The 23,383-nt window shown below is 45.5% G+C and overlaps 1 protein-coding gene across 1 annotated transcript in view; it reads left to right on the top strand.

Annotated features, from left to right (window-relative positions):
- SNCA (synuclein alpha) overlaps positions 1 to 18,689 on the top strand; it is a 179,114-nt gene extending 160,425 nt beyond the window's left edge. The window contains exon 6 of the mRNA XM_063917266.1: positions 14,814 to 18,689. Coding sequence (XP_063773336.1) covers positions 14,814 to 14,843 — 30 coding nt within the window. The 3' untranslated portion in view covers positions 14,844 to 18,689. The remainder of the gene's footprint in view (positions 1 to 14,813) is intronic.
- The last annotated feature ends 4,694 nt before the right edge of the window (positions 18,690 to 23,383 follow it).

Genomic DNA, 23,383 nt, shown 5'->3' with positions numbered 1-23,383 from the left:
ACAAAATCACACAAAAATTATCAATGGAAATCAAATTTATTAACCCATGGAGGTCTGGATTTGGAGTCACCCTTAAAATTAAAGTGGAAAAACACACTACAGGCTGATCCAACTTTGATGTAATGTTCTTAAAACAAGTCAAAATGAGGCTCAGTAGTGTGTGTGGCCTCCACGTGCCTGTATGACCTCCCTACAACCCACACAAGTGGCTCAAGTAGTGCAGCTCATCCAGGATGGCACATCAATGCGAGCTGTGGCAAGAAGGTTTGCTGTGTCTGTCAGCGTAGTGTCCAGAGCATGGAGGCGCTACCAGGAGACCGGCCAGTACATCAGAAGATGTGGAGGAAGCCGTAGGAGGGCAACAACCCAGCAGCAGGACCGCTACCTCCACCTTTGTGCAAGGAGGAACAGGAGGAGCACTGCCAGAGCCCTGCAAGATGACCTCCAGCAAGCCACAAATGTGCATGTGTCTACTCAAACGATCAGAAACAGACTCCATGAGGGTGGTATGAGGGACCGACGTCCACAGGTGGGGGTTGTGCTTACAACCCAACACCGTGCAGGACGTTTGGCATTTGCCAGAGAACACCAAAATTGGCAAATTCGCCACTGGCGCCCTGTGCTCTTCACAGATGAAAACAGGTTCTCACTGAGCACATGTGACAGACGTGACAGAGTCTGGAGACGCCAAGGAGAATGTTCTGCTGCCTGCAACATCCTCCAGCATGGCCGGTTTGGCAGTGGGTCAGTAATGGTGTGGGGTGGCATTTCTTTGGGGGGCCGCACAGCCCTCCATGTGCTCGCCAGAGGTAGCCTGACTGCCATTAGGTACCGAGATGAGATCCTCAGACCCCTTGTGAGACCAAATGCTGGTGCGGTTACCCTGGTTTCCTCCTAATGCAAGACAATGCTAGACCTCATGTGGCTGGAGTGTGTCAGCAGTTCCTGCAAGACAAAGGCATTGATGCTATGGACTGGCCCGCCCATTCCACAGACCTGAATCCAATTGAGCACATCTGGGACATCATGTCTCACTCCATCCACCAATGCTACGTTGCACCACAGACTGTCCAGGAGTTGGCGGATGCTTTAGTCCACGTCTGGGAGGAGATCCCTCAGGAGACCATCCGCCACCTCATCAGGAGCATGCCCAGGCATTGTAGGGAGGTCATTCAGGCACGTGGAGGCCACACACACTACTGAGCCTCATTTTGACTTGTTTTAAGGACATTACATCAAAGTTGGATCAGCCTGCAGTGTGTTTTTCCACTTTAATTTTAAGGGGGACTCCAAATCCAGACCTCCATGGGTTAATAAATTTGATTTCCATTGATAATCTTTGTGTGATTTTGTTGTCAGCACATTCAACTATGTAAAGAACAAAGCATTTAATAAGAATATTTCATTCATTCAGATCTAGGATGTGTTATTTTAGTGTTCCCTTTATTTTTTTGAGCAGTGTATATATATAGCAACACAATTACCGACACTCAATACCTCCCATAACAAGATGCCCTGGTGCCCTCCGTCACTTCAGTGTGCATGTATCAAAATATCCAGTGGCGGCACTCAAACGGGACTTATACAGCAATGAAAAAGGAAGAGACAAAGCTCTTATCCGTAGTTAACGTTTCAGTTTTTATAACTTTCGTCTGTTGTTCTGACGAAAGTTATAAAAACTGAAACGTTAACTACGGATAAGAGCTTTGTCTCTTCCTTTTTCATTGCTGTATAAGTCACGTTTGAGTGCCACCACTGGATATATATATATATATATATATATATATATATATTATTATTATTATTATTTTTAAGAACTGTAATGATTTGTCTGTACATCAGTCACATTGAAAATAAAAAAACTTTGGGAAGGCCTTATCATATCCCATATTTTAAATGTGTATGGGCTATGATAATATATGCTTAATTCGTAACATTACAATGAATCTTTTCCAATAATTTAGGAAGAATCTCTGGCTGGAAGGCTGGCTCCAATAAGAGCCCGTCCCAGTGAAGAGCTGGAACTAAAGTGGTAGCTTACGCTGCAGTCCCTCCATCTTAAAACCTGGGGATCCTTACTATTTCAGCAAATACTGTATGCTTTAATAAATATGCCCCTTTATGATTAAAATCACTGATGAACAGCGGCGACTCCTACCTTGTTAGAGTAGGAGTGCTGCCAATGCTGCTGGGCCTCCCCCTCCTTGTCCCCACCAGGACCACTGACTGGGTCCCGGCACCTGTGCTATTTACAGTTCACACATGCCGGGATCCAGCGCATGCGCAGTAGCGGCAACAGTACTGTGCATGTGCAAAACCACAGCTTCTATGGACTGCATCGGCCGCAGCCTATAGAAGCTGACTAGGGCTGACGAGGCAGGGAGCTGGCTTCCTACAGGAAGCTGGCTCTGCCTATTGTAGTCCGATTTGGCAGCTCCGGAGGGAGGAAACACCTCCCAATGTGACTGCCTGTAGTGTCTGTGACTGGCAGTTAGGACTCCCAATAGGAGGTCACTGCCAGTCACAGTGAAGCCAGTGCAGTCTCATGGACTGCATCTGGCTTCAAAGCCAATGAGCAGGGTGGCAGATTTTACCTGCGGAGGCTGCTGTCCTGCAGCCCATAGGTACAAACCGCCACTGCTGATGAATGAGAACACCACAGCTTTCCTATGCATGTTTAGCTAAACATGCAAATGTAGCTAATCTTGCAAAGATATCTTATTAATTACCGACCATTTCTTGACCAGGACAGGAGAGATTTGTATCCGATTGTAAATATTTGAACACATTCAAAAATACTAATTACTAATTCCAAACTGACCTACATCCAAGAAGGGACCTGAGACCATGAACTGTCATTCTGATTCTGAGCCTTAGTGGAAAGAGAGATAGGGGTATATTTACTAAGGTCCCGATTTTGACCGAGATGCCGTTTTTTTATCAAAGTGTCATCTCGGTAATTTACTAAGCAAAAATCACGGCAGTGATGAGGGCATTCGTAATATTTTGGAAGTCCTAGGAAAAAATCACGAATCAATACACCATCGGTCAAATACGCCTGCAATTTGCTAGAAATCGGGAATTTACTAAAAAGTGCAAAACACAAACACTGCCGACAATAGCCAAACACTGCCGTGATAAAATACAAATCGTGAAAAAGTGCTAAAAAAAAAAACAGACCTGCTTTTTTATCCCATGTTTGTATAGGCATGCACGGATCCATGAGATCCGTGCATGTTTTTCAGTGGGAAGGGGGGGGGGAAATGTTCTAAATTTTCAGGAAAAAAATTGCGTGGGGTCCCCCCTCCTAAGGCAAACCAGCCTCGGGCTCTTTGAGCCGATCCTGGTTGCAGAAATATGGGGAAAAAATGGACAGGGGTTCCCCCCTTTTTTAAGCAACCAGCATCGGGCTCTGCGCCTGGTCCTGGTTCCAAAAATACGGGGGACAAAAAGAGTAGGGGTCCCCCGTATTTTTGAAACCAGCACCGGGCTCCACTAGCTGGACAGATAATGCCACAGCCGGGGGTCACTTTTATACAGTGCCTTGCGGCCGTGGCATCAAATATCCAACTAGTCACCCCTGGCCGGGGTACCCTGGGGGAGTGGGGACCCCTTCAATCAAGGGGTCCCCCCCCCAGCCAACCAAGGGCCAGGGGTGAAGCCCGAGGCTGTCCCCCCCCATCCAATAGGCTGCGGATGGGGGGCTGATAGCCTTTGTGAAAAGTGATTGATATTGTTTTTAGTAGCAGTACTACAAGGCCCAGCAAGCATCCCCCGCAAGCTGGTACTTGGAGAACCACAAGTACCAGCATGCGGCGGAAAAATGGGCCCGCTGGTATCTGTAGTACTACTACTAAAAAAATACCCCAAACAAGACATTACACACACACCTTGAAAGTATAACTTTAATACATCCATCCACACCTCCATATACACATACTTACCTTATGTTCCCACGCAGGTCGGTCCTCTTCTCCAGTAGAATCCATGGTGTACCTGTAGAAAAAATTATACTCACATAATCCAGTGTTTTCGGCTCCTCGGTAACTCCTTTTGTAATCCACGTACTTGAAAAAATAGAAAAACGGATACCCGACCACGAACTGAAAGGGGACCCATGTTTTCACATGGGCCCCCTTTCCCCGAATGCCAGAAACCCACTCTGACTGATGTCTAAGTGGGTTTCTTCAGCCAATCAGGGAGCGCCACGTTGTAGCACCCTCCTGATCGGCTGTGTGCTCCTGTACTGTCTGACAGGCGGCACACGGTGTTACAATGTAGCGCCTATGCGCTCCATTGTAACCAATGGTGGGAACTTTCAGGTCAGCGGTGAGGTCACCACCATTGGTTACAATGGAGCGCATAGGCGCTACATTGTAACACCGTGTGCCGCCTGTCAGACAGTACAGGAGCACACAGCCGATGGCGCTCCCTGATTGGCTGAAGAAACCCACTTAGACATCAGTCAGAGTGGGTTTCTGGCATTCGGGGAAAGGGGGCCCATGTGAAAACATGGGTCCCCTTTCAGTTCGTGGTCGGGTATCCGTTTTTCTATTTTTTCAAGTACGTGGATTACAAAAGGAGTTACCGAGGAGCCGAAAACACTGGATTATGTGAGTATAATTTTTTCTACAGGTACACCATGGATTCTACTGGAGAAGAGGACCGACCAGCGTGGGAACATTAGGTAAGTATGTGTATATGGAGGTGTGGATGGATGTATTAAAGTTATACTTTCAAGGTGTGTGTGTGTAATGTCTTTATTGGGGTATTTTTTTAGTAGTAGTACTACAGGTACCAGCGGGCCCGTTTTTCCGCCGCATGCTGGTACTTGTGGTTCTCCAAGTACCAGCTTGCGGGGGAGGCTTGCTGGGCCTTGTAGTACTGCTACTAAAAACAATATCAATCACTTTTCACAAAGGCTATCAGCCCCCCATCCGCAGCCTATTGGATGGGGGGGACAGCCTCGGGCTTCACCCCTGGCCCTTGGGTGGCTGGGGGGGGACCCCTTGATTGAAGGGGTCCCCACTCCCCCAGGGTACCCCGGCCAGGGGTGACTAGTTGGATATTTGATGCCACGGCCACAAGGCACTGTATAAAAGTGACCCCCGGCTGTGGCATTATCTGTCCAGCTAGTGGAGCCCGGTGCTGGTTTCAAAAATACGGGGGACCCCTACTCTTTTTGTCCCCCGTATTTTTGGAACCAGGACCAGGCGCAGAGCCCGATGCTGGTTGCTTAAATATGGGGGAACCCCTGTCCATTTTTTTCCCATATTTCTGCAACCAGGATCGGCTCAAAGAGCCCGAGGCTGGTTTGGCTTAGGAGGGGGGACCCCACGCAATTTTTTTTTACATTTAAACTTTATTTTTTTGTTTAACAAAGTGCACAATGAAGCCCAGCACGGATCTCTCAGATCCGGCCGAGATTCATTGTATTAAGGTCGGCAGTGTTTTACAAGTCACTCACGTAAAACACTGCCTAAAAAAACGAATGACATCGACATCGGAAAACCCGAAAATGCAGAATACGGCAGCTTAGTAAATTAGTCGTAATCAATTCAAAAAGTTGCATATTTACACTTTCGATGTCATTCGTGATTGAACTTTGACCTCAAACGGGAAAACACGAATCTTAGTAAATTTACCCCATAGTTTCCATAGACGGTATGGATTTCTGTTTGAAAAGGTTCTCTTCACAAATAATTACATCCAAAACAGACTTTTTTCTTTTAAACTCATAAATTGATAATTAACTGCTTCGTATGTTAAGTATAGAGAATGAAATCACCAGGGAACGGTATCATTATCTGAACTGTTCTAATGATGGATTTTAGAATTATTAGATAACTAAATATGTCCTCATTAAAAATTGGTTATAACCAAAATATTTAATTTTTAATAGAGATCAAGTTTTTTTGTATTGAAAGCCGCAGTTATAATATTTGGTAAATATTTAGTATATTTATAGAGCTTAGATAAACTCAAGCTCCAGCCATAACATGCCAGCTAAGAACCTTATCCATTATGCTAAAAAACGTAAAACACAAACACAGATTTAAACCAATACTTTGACATCTATGGGTGTCATTCCGAGTTGTTCGCTCGCTAGCTACTTTTAGCAGCCGTGCAAACACATAATCGCCGCCCATGAGGCAGTGTATTTTCGGTTTGCAAGTGTGCAAACGCCTGTGCAGCCGAGCGCAGCAAAAACATTTTGTGCAGTTTCAGAGAAGCTTTGGACTTACTTAGCCCTAGCGATCACTTCAGTCTTTTTGGTGCCGGAATTGACGTCAGACAACCGTCCCAGCAAATGCCTGGACACGCCTGCGTTTTCCCAAACACTCCCAGAAAATGGTCAGTTGACACCCATAAACGCCCTCTTTCTGTCAATCACCTTGCGTTCGGCTGTGCGAATGGAATCGTCACTAAACCCATCGCCCAGCACCGCTCCTCTTTGTACCCGTACGACACGCCTGCGCATTGCGGTGCATATGCATGCACAGTTTTGCCGTTTTTTTACCTGATCGCTGCGAAAATCGTCAGCGAGCGATCAACTTGGAATGACCCCCTATATCCTTAGGTCAATATGGAGGAAAGAGTTACATTTTTGGCTGCTAATTTTTGCAAGGCAGTTAGTCAGAGACATTGAGCCTGATTAGGAGGTGCAAATGTTGCCAGTGGGGGTAATTCTGAGTTGATCGCAGCAGGATTTTTGTTAGCAGTTGGGCAAAACCATGTGCACTGCAGGGAGGGCAGATATAACATGTGCAGAGAGATTTAGATTTGGGTGGGTTATTTTGTTTCTGTGCAGGGTATATACTGGCTGCTTTATTTTTACACTGCAATTTAGATTGCAGATTGAACACACCACACCCAAATCTAACTCTCTCTGCACATGTTATATCTGCCTCCCCTGCAGTGCACATGGTTTTGTCCAACTGCTAACAAAAATCCTGCTGCGATCAACTCAGAATTACCCCCAATGTCTGATGTAGTGGAGCAATTTTTTGTTATTTCATTTGTAAGTTCCACTTACTTTTTGTAAGTAAAGCAAAAAAGCAAGCAAATGGGCAAAACCATGTTGCACTGCAGGTGTGGCAGATGTAACGTGCAGAGAGATTAAGATTTGGGTGGGGTGTGTTTAAACTGAAATCTAAATTGCAGTGTAAAAATAAAGCTGTGTAACATTTGTGGACTACATGCAAAAGAAGCCAGTATTTACCCTGCACAGAAACAATATAAATGTCCCCTTGTACTCCCCTTGCGTGGCAACATGATTTGTGAAAGACTCAAAGTTACTCAAAGTTACATGCTTTTTTTTGCAAAAAATGAATCAGGCCCAGAGTCACAGTTGCACTTTTGAGGCACGTACAGAGAAGTATAGTATATTGAAAATGTATTGGGCGTTCCTGGGCAGTGACAGGTAGGTGTCACAGAGATGGTCCATCTTTTGAGCATGCTATGGGAGTGTTGCAGGTGTGTTATCTGCTCCGTAGTACAGTACTTAGTAAAATGCCACAATAGCTATAAAAAACAGAACAGATAAGAAAAATTGAGGGCTGATGTAAACCTGAAAGCCTTTAAACCCCAAGGTTGTTACACGTAGAGAGCTAAATAACATTTTGAAGTTGTGATATACATTTTGTGGTGTGTGGTTTCTGATAGAGATAAGCGGGTTCGGTTCACTTGCCATATGTTCAGTGCTGCTGTATAAGTCCAGTCCAGTGGTGCTGTGTTGTGCTGCATCAGTCCAGTGGTGGTGTGTTGTGCTGCATCAGTCCAGTCACAGTGGTGGTATCCTCTGCTGCCATATGTCCAGTGCTGCTGTATAAGTCCAGTCCAGTGGTGCTGTGTTGTGCTGCATCAATCCAGTGGTGGTGTGTTGTGCTGCATCAGTCCAGTCACAGTGGTTGTGTCCTCTGCTGCCATATATCCAGTGCTGCTGTATAAGTCCAGTCCATTGCAGTGGTGCTGTGTTGTCCTGCATTAGTCCAGTGGTGGTGTCCCTGTGCTGCTGTATATGTCCAGTGATACTGCTATATATGTCCAGTGATACTGCCTATATGTCCAGCGGTACTGCCGTGTAAATCCAGTGATCCTGCCGTATAATTCCAGTGATCCTGCGGTATATTTCTATTGATCCTGACGTATAATTCCAGTGGTACTGGCGTATAAGTCTAGTCCAGTGATACTGCTGTATATGTCCAGTGATACTGCCGCATATATCCATTGATACTGCCATATATGTCCATTGATACTGCTGTATAAGTCCTGCGGTACTGCCGTATAAATCCAGTGATCCTGCCGTATAATTCCAGTGGTACTACTGGCGTATAAGTCCAGTCCAGTGAATACTGCCTTATATATGTCTAGTGATACTGCCATACATGTTCTTTGATACTGCCGTATATGTCCAGCGGTACTGCCGTATATGTCCAGTGGTACTGCCTTATAAATCCAGCGATCCTGCCGTATAATTCCAGTGATCCTGCCATATAATTCCAGTTGTACTGTCGTATAAGTCCAGTGATTCTGCCGTATATTTCCAGTGATCCTGCCGTATAATTACAGTGGTACTGGCATATAAGTCCAGTCCAGTGATACTGCCGTATATGTCCAGTGATACTGCCGTATACAGTATGTCCATTGATACTGCCGTATATGTCCAGCGATACTGCCGTATAAATCCAGTGATCCTGCCATATAATTCCAGTGGTACTGGCGTACAAGTCCAGTCCAGTGATCCTGCCATATATGTCCAGTGGTACTGCCACATAATTCCATTGCTACTGCTATATATATATATATATATATATATATATATATATATATATATATATATATATATATATATATATATATATATATATATATATATATATATATATATCCTATATATTAGCCCTGTGACTCTGTGCCTGCATTTGTAACGCTGGGTGGAGTCACAGACCTGGGCAGACTTGGACAGGCCAGGAGCTGCTCAGTGTCAGCACACCACACACCCCAGAAGGGACCACCAGCCACAGATTCAACAGACCATTTCCAGCCACAAGCTAGCAGTGCACTGATGCCCCACACTGCAAGGTACGTATGGATACCCAGACACCCTCACCTCCCCTGCAAACACCCACCACCACCTAACACACCCACCTTCCCCACCACGGCGGGACACACACCCGCTACCGAGGCCGCCACTAACCTCCCCTACCATCTGTAAGAGTGCAGCCGCGCCGCGGCCACACACTGACGGCTAACACCCAGCCCGCACACATCGCTCCCACCCTCCCCACTACCGCTGCAAACACTGGCCGGCGGTGGGGGGAGCGGAGGCCGCTGCGGCTGTATGACCCGGGGAACAGGGCCCGCGGTGGGGGGAGCAGAGCTGGGGGGAGCACCCGATGGCACAGACGGGACACACTGCCCGGGAGCCCAGTGACACCCGCACCCCTCCCTCCGCACCAGCCCGTCGCCTGTTGCCACATGCAGCCACTGACACGCTGCCTGGGACCCGCCGTCCGCAACACGGAGTAACAGAAACACTGGCCGCAGCTGTACATGCGGCATCACCCTGACAGCACGCCGCACCTGACTCTGTACCAGCGTTATCTCTCACCGCTGCTGCCTCCGACCCGACGAATCTATCTGTTTCCGAACATCCAGCGGGGTCGTCGGGTCCGAGCCAGCAGCAGCGACAGAGATAACGCTGGTACAGAGTCAGGTGCGGCGTGCTGTCAGGGTGATGCCGCATGTACAGCTATGGCCGGTGTTACTGTTACTCCGTGTTGTGCAGACAGCGCCCTCACCCACCCACTCACATACGGCGTGCCCCCCATATCAACCATCCCACCAGGTGCACCCCGTCCATCACAAGGGGGGAAACAAGTAGCAGCCTCATGGCCCCACATATACCAACACCTATCACCACATACACGGCAACCACTTCTACCTTACACACACACTCACACTCACCCTCCACACTTCTAACAATGCGCACGCACCCTCCACTTCCCTTTCCCCTCCCCCCAACACACACACACTCACCCTCCACACTCCTACCAACACGCCCGCACCCTCCACTTCCCTTTCCCCTCCCCCCAACACACACACTCTCACCCTCCACACTCCTACCAACACGCCCGCACCCTCCACTTCACTTTCCCCTCCCCCCTACACACACACCCTCCACACACACACCCTCCACACGCCCGCACCCTCCACTTTCCCCTCCCCCCTACACACGCACACACTCACCCTCCACACTTCTAACAACATGCCCGCACCCTCCACTCCTCCCCCCACGCACACATTCACCCTCCACACTCCCAACAACACGCACGCACCCTCCACTGCCCTCCCCCCCTCTTCCCCCCATTTTTCCTCTCCCCCCTTTTTACTCTCCCCCCCCCTCCACACACACACACACACTCACCATCCACACTCCTAACAACACGCACGCACCCTCCACTTCCCTTTCCTCTCCCCCCAACACACACACAAAACACCTTACCCATCTTTGCTACACCACCACCCAACAACAACCACCCCTTCCCCCATTGCCTTCACACCACTAGGGGAAACAACCCTAACACACACAAGACTACATTTAACAAACAAACCCACACCTATGCAACCACCTGGCCAACACCACCGCGCACACCGCAAGCCCATCCCACAACCGCAATGCACCCATACTGCCCACCCAGCCAACACAAATACAACACCCATCCAACACAACCACAGCACAACCTTACACATCTGACTAATCCTGCCACCCCCTCCCCTCCCATGCACACACCACAAACCCCACAAAAACCTTCCACCATCCAACCACCCATCCTATGTGGACCTCCTCCACCCATGCCAACTTCAAACCCCCTCCCCCATTCCCCTGCCACCCAACTCCATCCCACACTACACCTCCTATCACCACCCCCATCCCTCACCCCTACGCAAAAACATATACAGGCAGTGACCCCTCTCCACACACTTGCCCAAGGACCATAAATCATTACCCACAGCATTTCAGCAAACCACACCCCAAACTACGTACCCTTCACAAAAAACACTCCACCACACACATTCTTTTCAACACCCTCCACAATCCAGCCACACACCACCCTAACCCTATCGCACACCCACCTCCCTCCCTCTGCACCCAAATAATTTGGTCAAACCATCAAAACACCATCTACCCCACAACACTACCCCCATAGCCTAAAGCCACTAATACGCCAATTCCAACTCCAACATCTGCTAACACAACACACCTCTGCCCCCAACAAACACCCTAACACCACATCCACTTCACCTTGCCACAAACATAAACAATCCACCCACCGCTCCCACAAAAACACAATAGACGCACCCTCCAAACACACCCCAGATCCCACAATAACAGTTCAGCATACTCCCTAAACCCCTCCCACCAACACCACCTTGCACATGGCTTTGCAACACCCTGCACCCCCTCTCAACCTACCTGTCCACCAGCCCTTCCTCCCTCACACACGCACTTTGCCTTCACCCACCCTGATTGCCATCCCCTCACAGCAAACCCTCCACCACTCACATCATGTACACACCACATTTCCACCCACCACTCTAAAACATCACCCCCATCCACACGACCCTTTCACATAAAACCATCTTCCACATGCACCGCACACAACACCATCCCTCTCTACATCATAAAACACAACCACCACCCAAAAACCCCTAACCCTCAACACAACCCCACCCGCAACTCCACCTCACCCACCTCCACCACATCAGCTGCACCTCACAAGCACATCCCCCAAACAAGCTAACCCCATACCTAACATCCACCGTCCACACATACACCACCCAACCATTACCCCATGCACCATCCCCCTAACTCACTCCCCACCCCCCCTTCCTTACAGCACCCCACCCCAAATACCCTCCATCATCCCACCACACTCCCCATTTGCAACTCCCCCACCCATGCCACGTTCCAACACCCACCCCTGTCCTCGTGTACCGCACAAACACAAATGCAACAAGTACTACACCACCTACACCATCCCTTACCCCTTGCCCCTGTATACGCAGTCACCGGCCACCATCCACGGTTCAGCCCATACACACTCATTCACCCTCCCCAGCATCTTACAGGGCCACAGGCCAAACCTACTAACACTTACACACACCACCACACCAAACACATTACCTTCACCACCATCAACAATCCAAAGCCAACCCTCACACTCCCTAACACATACATCCTCAATCCCTAATCCATCTACCTCCCCACCACACCCACAAAACCCCCTAAGCACCTATGCACACCCTGCCAAACGCAACACTCCCTCTCAACCCACCTACACACCACATGTTCCTCCCTCACACACAGCACATCCGTTCCCCCTTCAAAAATTCCATACCCCCCACTGCCAACCCTCCACCACTCCCAACATCCACATACCCCATTTATACCACCACCTCTGCACCAACATCCCCATCCACAAGGCCACACACCTCCACCTCACTACACCCACCCCTTCACATACAAACAACACACCATGTACACTTTTACCCCACATCCACACAACATACACCTGCCCAACACCCACAACACCTCACAATAACATCCACCAAACACTGTAGCCCCATACTTGACACACAGCTTATGCAAATACACCATCCCTGCAGCTCACACGAAACCTCAACAAAACCATCAACCTCCCCCTACCCTACTCTCCACCCCTCCCATGAACACTACAAAGCCCCCCATACCCTTCACCATCCACCCACACACCCCATGTGGAACTACACCACCTATGGCAGCCTCGGACATACCCTCCCCAATCCCCCTGCCAAACACACCCACAACTCCAACAAGCCCAACACCTCCTGCCCCCTCCACCATCCCTCAGCCCACAGGGGCGTAGCCCTTTACGACGGTGTGAAGAGCGCCCATAGGGCGTGATGAATCACCTAGTATATATATATATATACCCTGTTGCAAAGTGGATTACTGGGGCCATAAAACTATGCTGGTGTTAGACGTGCGTCTGGTATCCACCATTAGTGCAGTAGACTGCAGTGCCAACCCTAGATGGGCCAGGTGTTTGTGCCGCACACTTGTGTCGCTTAGCTTAGTCATACAGCTACCTTATTGCCTTCTTTTATTTCTTGGCATGATGTGCTGTTTGTGTACTATTTTTTTTAAGTGCCACCCTGTCTGACACTGCAATGCCACTCCTAGATGGGCCAGGTGGTTGTGCCGCTTAGCTTAGTCATACGGCTACCTCATTGCACCTCTTTTTCATCTTTGCATGATGTGCTGTTTGGGGTCTTTTTTTTATTTCTGCCCTCCTGACTGACACTGCAGTGCCACTCCTAGATGGGCCAATTGTTTGTGTCGCTTAGCTTAGTCATACAGCTACCTCATTGCACCTCTTTTTCTTCTTTGCATGATGTGCTGTTTGGGGCCTTTTTTTAAGTGCCATCCTGTCTGCCACTGCAGTGCCACTCTTAGATGGGCCAGGTGTTTGTGCCGCACACTTGTGTCGCTTAGTTTAGTCATAAAGCAACCTTAGTGCACCTCTTTTTCATCTTTGCATCATGTGCTGTTTTGGGCATGGTTTTTTAAAGTGCCATCCTGTCTGACACTGCTGTATTAGTCCAGGGGTACTGCCGTATAAATCCACCTATTGCAGAATTTTTGAAAAATTACAGGGGCGTGCAGGAGATGCTGTCAGTGGACTGAAAAATTGCGGCCCACTTTCGACATTCAGCCATTGCATGCCACTACTAGATGGGCCAGGTGGTTGTGTCGCTTAGCTTAGTCATACAGCAACCTCGGTGCACTTCTTTTTCTTCTTTGCATCATGTGCTGTTTGGGGACTAGTTTTTGTAAGTGCCATCCTGTCTGACACTGCAGTGCCACTCCGAGATGGGCCAATTGTTTGTGTCGCTTAGCTTAGTCATACAGCTACCTCATTGTACCTCTTTTACATCTTTACATGATGTGCTGTTTGGGGCCTTTTTTTATATCTGCCATTCTGTCTGCCAGTGCAGTGCCACTCCTAGATGGGCCAGGTGTTTTTGCTGCACACTTGTGTCGCTTAGCTTAGTCATGCAGCAACCTCATTGCAATTCTTTTTCTTCTTTGCATGATGTGCTGTTTGGGGCCTATTTATTAAATCTGCCATCTTGTCTGTATCTGCAGTGCCACTCCTAGATGGGCCAGGTGTTTGTGCCACACACTTGTGTCACTTAACTTAGTCATACATCCACCTCGTAGCAACCTTTTGGCCTAAAAACAATATTGTGAGGTGTGAGGTGTTCAGAATAGACTGGAAATTAGTGGACATTAATGTTACTGAGGTTAATAATACAGTAGGATCAAAATTACCCTCAAATTCTTTGATTTTAGCCGTTTTAATGTTTTTTTCAAAAATCATCCAGATCCAAAACCAAAACACGAAAGGGTAGTTTTGGCAAAACCAATCCAAAACCAAACACGAGCGAGGAATTACAGCCAAAACCAAAACAGAAAACACGAAAAGTTCCCGCCGCACATCTCTAGTTTCTGACCATTCTTGCTTACCAATTTTTATGCCACTTACTGTATGCCTTGTGTTTTTATTTATATAGAGAGTGCTAAGGTGCTATGGTTATTTATAATATATTTGGTACCAGAGCTGTAATAAACAGCTCGGACGTTCAGTATAAACTGTTTCTACAGAAACCTGTGTACAACTATAAAGTACAAGTTATTTGCACTGAAGACACAAGCACTTTATTGTCGGTAACCTAATAATACTGCGTTTTTATGATTTGTTTAGGAATACCAAGACTACGATCCCGAAGCATGAAGACTGTGGGCAAGTGATTGTGGGCAACATAGAATAATCTACTGATCATAATACATTCCAATGTACAGTGTACCTAGTTCTCAGATTTTATTTACTTTTTAATTTTTTAACTGTATATGGAAGTCTTCCATAAGTGATACAAAACAAAAAAGAGTCACTAACCAGGATTCTGTTTCAGGTTAGCTGATTCCAGCACACTGAAATGATCAGCAATGAGTGGGGTCTTTTTGTGCTATGGATGTTGTGGCTTAAAAAAAAAAAATTACAAAAACACCTAAGTGTCTATTAATGTCCTACTTTATATATGTATTATTGCTTGTTATTGAGTGCTTTAGTACTGTTTCTATTTTCCTACACTTTTGTATGTTTCTTATGTTACTTACTGTCCAATGTACTATGAGATCTGTTTCTAACTATCCAGTAATTCTGACATAAGCATGAAATATGCAACCAACTAATTTAGAGATCTGGCATGTTTTTCATGATTTGTGTTTCCTAATCATTTCAGACAATATGAATTACATTTAGCAATGATAAAGTTAAATTCAAACGCTGGCTGTCTTTCAGATGCACATGAAATCTGAACAGGTCACTGAGGGTAATGGTCTTCACATGGGCATGTGTGATGGAAAAAGCACTGTTATATGTTATTTTAATTAATCAATTATCATCATCTTCATTAAATTATAATGCCTGCCTCACAAATAATAGCAAATACATGAATAAAAACAGAAGGATAATAAATCAATGAATAGTCAGCCATAACAGCAGATACTGTAGGTGGTACAAACAAAAGCACAATTCATGCTCTTACAAAGACAAGTACTAATGCCGCGCTTATGTGTTAAACAATCAGCATAACCCTCATACAACACATGTGAGACACAAGACATAGGAATAGGATAGATAGGCAAACATTCAATTTAAACATATAAAGGTGCATACACACGGTGAGACATGGGCTAACCCCGATTCTCACTGTGCAATAGGGACTAGGTCGGTATCGCAAGCACATAATGACTGTGCTTGTGATACTGGCTATGTGCGATTTTAGCTAAGTGTCAATTTTGACTATATTTTCTACGAGATAGTCAAAATTGACTTGCCTGCACAGTCTATCTAGCCTTGCAATGCCGACCGCACGGGACCGCGCATCTGCATCGCATTGGGATTGCAAGGTGACTTTCACCTTGCGATCTGCTCTAACTTTTCTTACGATTTTGACTATATAGTCAAAATCGTAAGAAAAAATCTCACTGTGTGTACACACCATTAGTTAAAATATACTAATTATTTACAAATTATTTGGCTAATAACAAGTCACTTATATTGCTTTAAATATTTAGAAGACCTTTGAAGATTTGTATTAACATAATGTTTGGAGCTTTGCATTCTATGAAGGAAATTAAATTATTGGTGATCTGCCATGGAGCCTTTTCAGAATAGTCCAAAGACTCTCCGGCGATGTATCTGCACTAGTTTTTCTCCCCCCCCTTCCCATAGGTTTGCACACAAAATAAGCAAAGATTTATTATCATCTTAAGAGGAAACTGGATAGTCCATTTAAGAAGACAAGCGTAACAATTTTAACATTAATGTTAAACAACACATTTAACTTCATAACTAATCCATCAAATTACTTCTACACCCATCTCTTCCTAGTATGTACTTATGTAAAGACTTGTTATTAACTGATTCTTTTAAATGGAAAGTTTGGGGGGGGGGGGGTTAACTCAAAAGCACAATGCTAATCGACCAGGTGTTACATTTCAAAGAGCTGTATTCTATATTGCTGCACTTCCTATGAAAAATTCCTGTATTGAAGCAAATAATTGCTATGATGTTAAAAATCCTACATATTGTGGTTCTGTAAATGCTCAATACAATTCCTAAATGTAACACAACCAAATTGTTCTGTGACGTAATAATATCTCCGCTTCCTCTTCTCATTTGGTGAGAGATAGATACTCATATACTGTACACGAGAATTGTCGCTTTTTTTATTTTTTTTACAAGTACCATATAGCGATTATGGAAATACATACTACTTTGCAGAAGGTATGCAATTATAAAAATGTAAAATATTTGTCACATTTATTCCTCATAACATATTGCCCTCTTCACAGAGCTCTCACTGCCATCCACAGCGCTAGAAGTCTACCCATCAGGGACGTGCGGTGAGCTAAATAGCTCAGGAGGCACTGGCTAACCCCAGCGCCAGATTTTCATGCAATATATAAGCCAAAGGGTACATCTGGGCATTATACACAGGTAAAGCAGTATAAACTCTTCAGAATTTTATGAGTTTCGATCAAAGATGTGCTGAAAAGATAAGCTGCCTCACCTGCCATAGACTTTTTACTCCAGAGTTTTGGCTGTAAAAATTATTAGAATAATGAAAAGAAGATATTTCAAATTAGTGGTATTTTTCATATAATTTATTCAATCAAAACTCTGGTTTAAACGTAAGTATGACAGGAAAGGCTCTGCCTCACCTGCCTCACCCCACCGAACGTCACTGCTACCCATTATAAACCTGCCCTCCACTTCTGGCCCTTACAGCAAATGGAAAGGGAATTGACAACAACCAGACTCTGTGCCTGGAGACCAGAATCTGCTAATTCTCCACTATCAAGGCCTCCCAGTCTCTCTACAGCCTCATACAACCCTATCTCTTAACCCAGCCTCGTGACCTCCTGTTTCTTGCCAGCTTCATGACACCTTTATTTCTCTCCAGCCTCATAACACCCCCTTTGTCTCCATCATCATGAGCCCCTCTGTGTCTCTTCTGCCAGCCCTATTTTTCCTAGTTCGCTCCAGCCCACTCTTGACCTTTTGTCTGATGTTCTTGTAGCTGCCTGGCCTACTCAATCCTCTTCATGCTATGGCTTCAGCTATTTCCTTCAGCAACACAAAGTCAAAAATAAAAAATACTATAGGACTCATTGCTGGGTCTGGTCTTGTCTGGACTGTCTCCACACTGGGGTTGGGTGTAAGTGCATTTGCTCGATATGCGGTCAAGATCCCGCCGGACGGAATCCCGGCGGTCGAAATACCGACACCGGGATCCCAACCGGCACAATCCCAACATATTTTCCCTCTGTGGGTGTCCACGACACCCATAGAGGGAGAATAAATTAGTGTGCCGAGCGTAGCGAGACACCGTGCCCGCAGCATGGCGAGCGCAGCGAGCCTGCAAGGGGCTACGTTGCGCTCGCCCCCCTGTCGGGATTGTGCCAGTCGGAATCCCGGTGTCGGTATTCCAACCGCTGGGATCCCGTCCGGCGGAATTTTGTACTGATCCCCATTTGCTCTGGACAGACAACTACAGGTATCATTGCAGCAGACCACTGTCAACATCTTTTCCATCCCTAGTGTAGCTTGTACTTACTGTAAGCTGGAGTACCACCTAGCCTTCCTGCTTGTACCACTGATGCGAATGAGAACCGCTGATATACATAGATGAATTTTGTATTCGCCAAGCATCTATGCTGTAAATTAATAGGAGTAATATACAGAATGAATGAAATGACTCTCTGATGTATTAAAATATTCTTGGATGGAAAGCTCCCTAGTAACTGCTGAAATGAAAACTGGTTTATACAAAATAAAAACAAAATAATTGTGTACATTTATTTTTTTAAGTAAACAAATATGGAATAATTGCCACAATCCTTTTCATTTTAAAGTACAAATGATATATTGTATTCAAAACAATAGCAATTTTAAAATAAAAAAAGACATTGCTAATCTTATCATACTGTATATTATTGTAATTTAACAATTGTTATGTAATTCATTGTATATAAAAAATAAATATGTCACGAGTGTGGTTGCATAAACTGATTTTTTGTCATTTATTTCAACGTACTGTAGCAACGTAGATATCTTGGAATCCTGAGGTCAGACATTAGCAGTATTTCTGGTAAATATTTTTTTTTTTTCTGTACTTTACAAAATATCTTTGTTCAGCACCATCAGCCTCATCTATAGTAGGCTGCAGTTTTATGTTCCGGGAGGAAGTGTAAAACTGTCCTTACTCTTTGTCTATATATTCAGTTGCACATATGCAGAGATGCAGGGGCATAGCCAGAACTTTGTGGGCCCCATAGCAACATTTTGAAGGGGCCCCCATCCCAATGCTCCTAGAGAGAAACTTCTCTGCGGCACATGTTAATTTTATGCGCTATAATAGTGCCCTAGTTCATTTTCTGACCATAGTAGAGCCTTATTTACTGTTATGCCCCATAGTAGTGCCCTAGTTTCTTTTATGAATCGCAGTAATGCTTAAGTTCACCCTATGTCACATTTCAGAGCTGCCAGTACACATTATGCCGCACAGTACCCCCAATTCACATTATGATATATATAGTGCTCCCCGTTCATATTGTGCCTCATTACAGTGCCCCGGTTCATATTATATAACATTAAAATGCCCTCCAGTTCATCTTATACCACACTACATTGAGCAGGTCCAGGGGCATACCTAGATATATTGCAGGCCCCAAGGAAAAAAGACTGAACGTACCCCAGCGTATCACTCAATGGCCAAAAATGTATATAACTCATGTAACTTTGACAGGAAAGGTGGGCCCCTCTCAGCTCTGGGCCCCATAGCAGCTTCACTGCCTGCACGTATGGTAGCTACGCCCTTGCAGAGATGTACTGTACACTGTAAATACTGTACTGTAAATATGAAGCAGCATACACTATGACTGCCACATCTTTCGTAATAAAGATACCCTTAGCATAAACTGGTCACAGAATAACAGGTAGACCTACTGCATGTGTTCACTGTGTCATAAGATGAAACCAGCCACAGCCTCATAAACCTTGCCAATGAAAAAAGACACAGCGTGTTTTATTATTTTATTTGATAAACAAAATGCCTCAGTTGCCACTTTACTGGTCATATACATCCAGGAGTGAAGCTTTCTGTCACCTATGGCAAAGACTCAGCTCAGTGCCCGCTCCTCCATGAGTACACACAGTAGTAGTCATCCTCTACTTATATGACCACTGTAAAGAAAACAGAACTGTGATGTACTGATAGTACTGCCGGGGAAATGCGCACTGTGGCAAGGAATATTATACTACAGAATTCAGGGGGATGTTCACTGACAATATATAGTGACATGCAGTGAGGTCCATGGCTGGGGAGGCACTAATTAAACCCTGCGTAGCCCCTCCTACTCCCATTAAAAAGAAAACAAAAAGTCTAGGGTTCCACTTACTCAACAGTAACCAGCACCAGACACAACCAGCCAGGGGATAATGCCATAACAGGAGGGACACTCAGTGTCGGGTCCCCCTGCCATCACATTAATCACCCCATAACTGGTCAGCATAGGGCTGGAATTCCTCAAAAAGTGGAGACCCCCAAAAAATAAAATGGAGTCCCCCCTCAGGGGGGCGTGCTTTCATGTGGGCTGAAGGCACATCACCAGTGGCGTAAGTTCGTCCCAGTTGCCCGGAGGCAAGATAAATATTGGTGCCCCCTATTTCCTATATCAAGATAAGTGTGTGTGTGTGTGTGTGTGTGTGTGTGTGTGTGTGTGTGTGTGTGTGTGTGTGTGTGTGTGTGTGTGTGTGTGTGTGTGTGGAGTGTTCTGCAAAAATTGTTTATACTGTATTTATAAATTTAATTGTCTTTTATTTTAAATTACACATTTTTTAGCAGTCATACCCAGCATTAGAACCCATGACCTGTTACACTGACAGCAGACACTTTACTGATGGAGTTATTTGCTCCTGTACAGGAAGCATGAGAATTCTAACTATATGAAGTTATGTGTAATTGTCAGAGAAGTATCTTCATATAGTTAAAAGTCTCATATTTCCTATACAGGAGCAAACAGCTTCATCAGTAAGGTGTCTGCTTCCAGTGTAATAGGTTGTGGTTTATAATCCTGGGTGTGACACTTGTAAAATGTGAATAATAAAGAGGGTGTGATTTGTAAGGTGCAGGGACCAATGAGGAAGTCGGCCACTGAAAAGACAGCGGCACCTATCAATTAACTTCATTCAATGGTGTTACAGAATGGGAGGAAAGGTGCCCCCCTTCAGAGCAGCAGCCCGGCGGCAGATGACCCCGTTGCCTCCCAGAGTTCTGCCTCTGCACATCACTGTCACTGAGGCAAATGTGCTGGTGCTGCTTCTCTGGCTTTTTTTCAATGAGATTTAATTGCCCACTGCTTGGCCCCGCCCGCTGCTTGCCCCCCCCTAGCTGCTTCATCATTGTCAGTGGGAAGCAGCACTCTTGCTGCCTTGCATCCACATTTAGCAGTGTTTTCATAGAATAAATTATTTAAAAAAATACAAAGAACATATGTATGATGCAAGATATGTGTTAGAAATATTTCCTTGTATTTTTTTAATCATTATGACAGCGGAGGCACTGCCTCCCCTGACTGCACGTCCCTGGTAGTGATATGAAAATATCATTATCATGTATTAAGGTTACAGCTGGTATCAGGGTCAGACTGGCCCACAGGGGAATCCCCCGGTGGGCCCCACTGCCTTGCCCCCCCTCCCCTAGGGATCACGTTCCAGACTGTGCACTTGAATTATACGTTATACATATTTACATTATACTGCACAGGACTATGGTGTATTTTCTAAAGTGCATTCCTGTTATTAGTCTGGTACATTATCATGCATGGAATATAATTATAAAGGGCCCAGACCATACACTCGCTAATGGTTAGCCAAGCATCTGTATTAGCTGGCAACACCCCCTCTGGAGGCTGGCCACAACCCTAAACATGGGCCCTTACCTCTGTATTCCCCCGTTGGGCCCTTTATGCCCCAGTCCGACACTGGCTGGTATTATGAATGTATTTGTTCCATTTGCAGACTTTTTTTTTTTTTAGAAAGCCATGTGGAAACTCAGATAACAAATCCAAATGTAGTATGCAGGAAGCACCAGGTTGAATGCTGGGGAACACTATGTGCAAATGGTTGGGAATAAATGACATACAGTATGCCATGTGTAGCCTGTTATTACATACCGTTATGTCAAGGATATTTCATTACACTATTACTATATAATGGGCCCGATGCAGTTTCTGCTCCAAAGCAGTTTCTTCGATGAAATAGTTGCCACCCAGAGATAGAGAAAAAACGCCCATCATAAAAATTGTGAATGCATCGCAATCTGAGGGCTCATTGCAAAATCATACGCAATTACTGGAACATTGAAGATTATTCCTATCTGCGCCAGGCAAGGTCGTGCACAATTTTTTCTAAACAAGAGGCTTGAAGTGATCATCGCTGAAGTCAGAGGCCCTCCTTAAAAATGCCTGGGCACCCCTGCGTTTTTTCAGACACACCCAGAAAATGGCGGGTTCCCACCCAGAAACGCCGGCTTCCTGTCACTCAAACAGCAGTTGCATTGCGATCATAATGTGTACGCATTTTCCGTCACTGTTTTTGCTGGTGCGTGCGAAATGCGAACGCTGTGTCAGCATCCGGAGTCTTACCTCCCGTTCTGGTCTCTTGCAGTTTAACCGCTGGGTCCACTATCCAGTAGAGGGTCTCCGTTTGCTGATGGTGCACACAGCGATCCTCTCTTCAACATCATATCACAAGTCGTCTCTTCATTCAGTGTTCTTCAGCATCGTTTACAAATCACAAGTCATCTCTCCATTCAGTGTTCTTCAGCATCATTTACAAATCACAAGTCATCTCTCTATTTAGTGTTCTTCAGCATCGTTAACAAATCACAAGTCATCTCTTCATTCATTGAACTTCGGCATCGTTTACAAATCATAAATCACTTCTTAATTCAGTATTCTTCATCATTGTTTACTAGTCACAAACATATCGTCCTTCAGAATTCACTCAGACTTATCTCCTAGCCGTTGTGTATGATTGAAGTCTCATTAAAACTGAACTAATCTTTCCTCAGTGTTTCGTTTCCAGTCATTGATCAGTCGTCAGATCCCCAGCTCAAGCCGAGCGTGACACGCTGTGCATGCGCAGTTGTTCGATAATCGGCCAGATTGCGAATACCTGAGTTAGGCCCAATACTTGGTGTTGTTATGATCCGGGGAATATATCTGGACGGAGTGTTGCGGAGAACTGGGTGCTAGGAGTTGATGAATGGATAACTTGACACGTGGTCTATCTTCTTACAGTGACACCTGTACACTCGGGGTTGAGACTCATTGAATACACTCAGCAGGTATTCTTGCCTATAAGAGCCCCTTTTCCCATAAGGCTTTATGCGCCTACCGATACTGGGATGCCCACCAGCACTTACGCCACTTGCGGTAGTATGAGCTCAACCCACGAGTGACCTGAATCAATGCCTGTAGGAAAGACAACAAGGACAAGACCAAGAATACCAAAAGACATGAACAAGATAAGAGAATAATGAATTAATAACAAGGTATGGTAATAGGGTAAAGGTACTAATGAGACATCTGGGTATTGAGATACACAGAAGGAGTGGTGCACCAATGGTAATAGCAATAGGGAAGTAGTCTGGAGAGAAGGCAATTACAGACTAACAGGCTGGGTAAACTAATTAAAGAGAC

Source organism: Pseudophryne corroboree, chromosome 1 (assembly GCF_028390025.1).
Source record: "Pseudophryne corroboree isolate aPseCor3 chromosome 1, aPseCor3.hap2, whole genome shotgun sequence".
NCBI classification, from domain to species: domain Eukaryota; kingdom Metazoa; phylum Chordata; class Amphibia; order Anura; family Myobatrachidae; genus Pseudophryne; species Pseudophryne corroboree.
The sequence above is the reverse complement of the archived record's forward strand: the minus strand, read 5'-3'. Positions and strand labels throughout refer to the sequence as shown.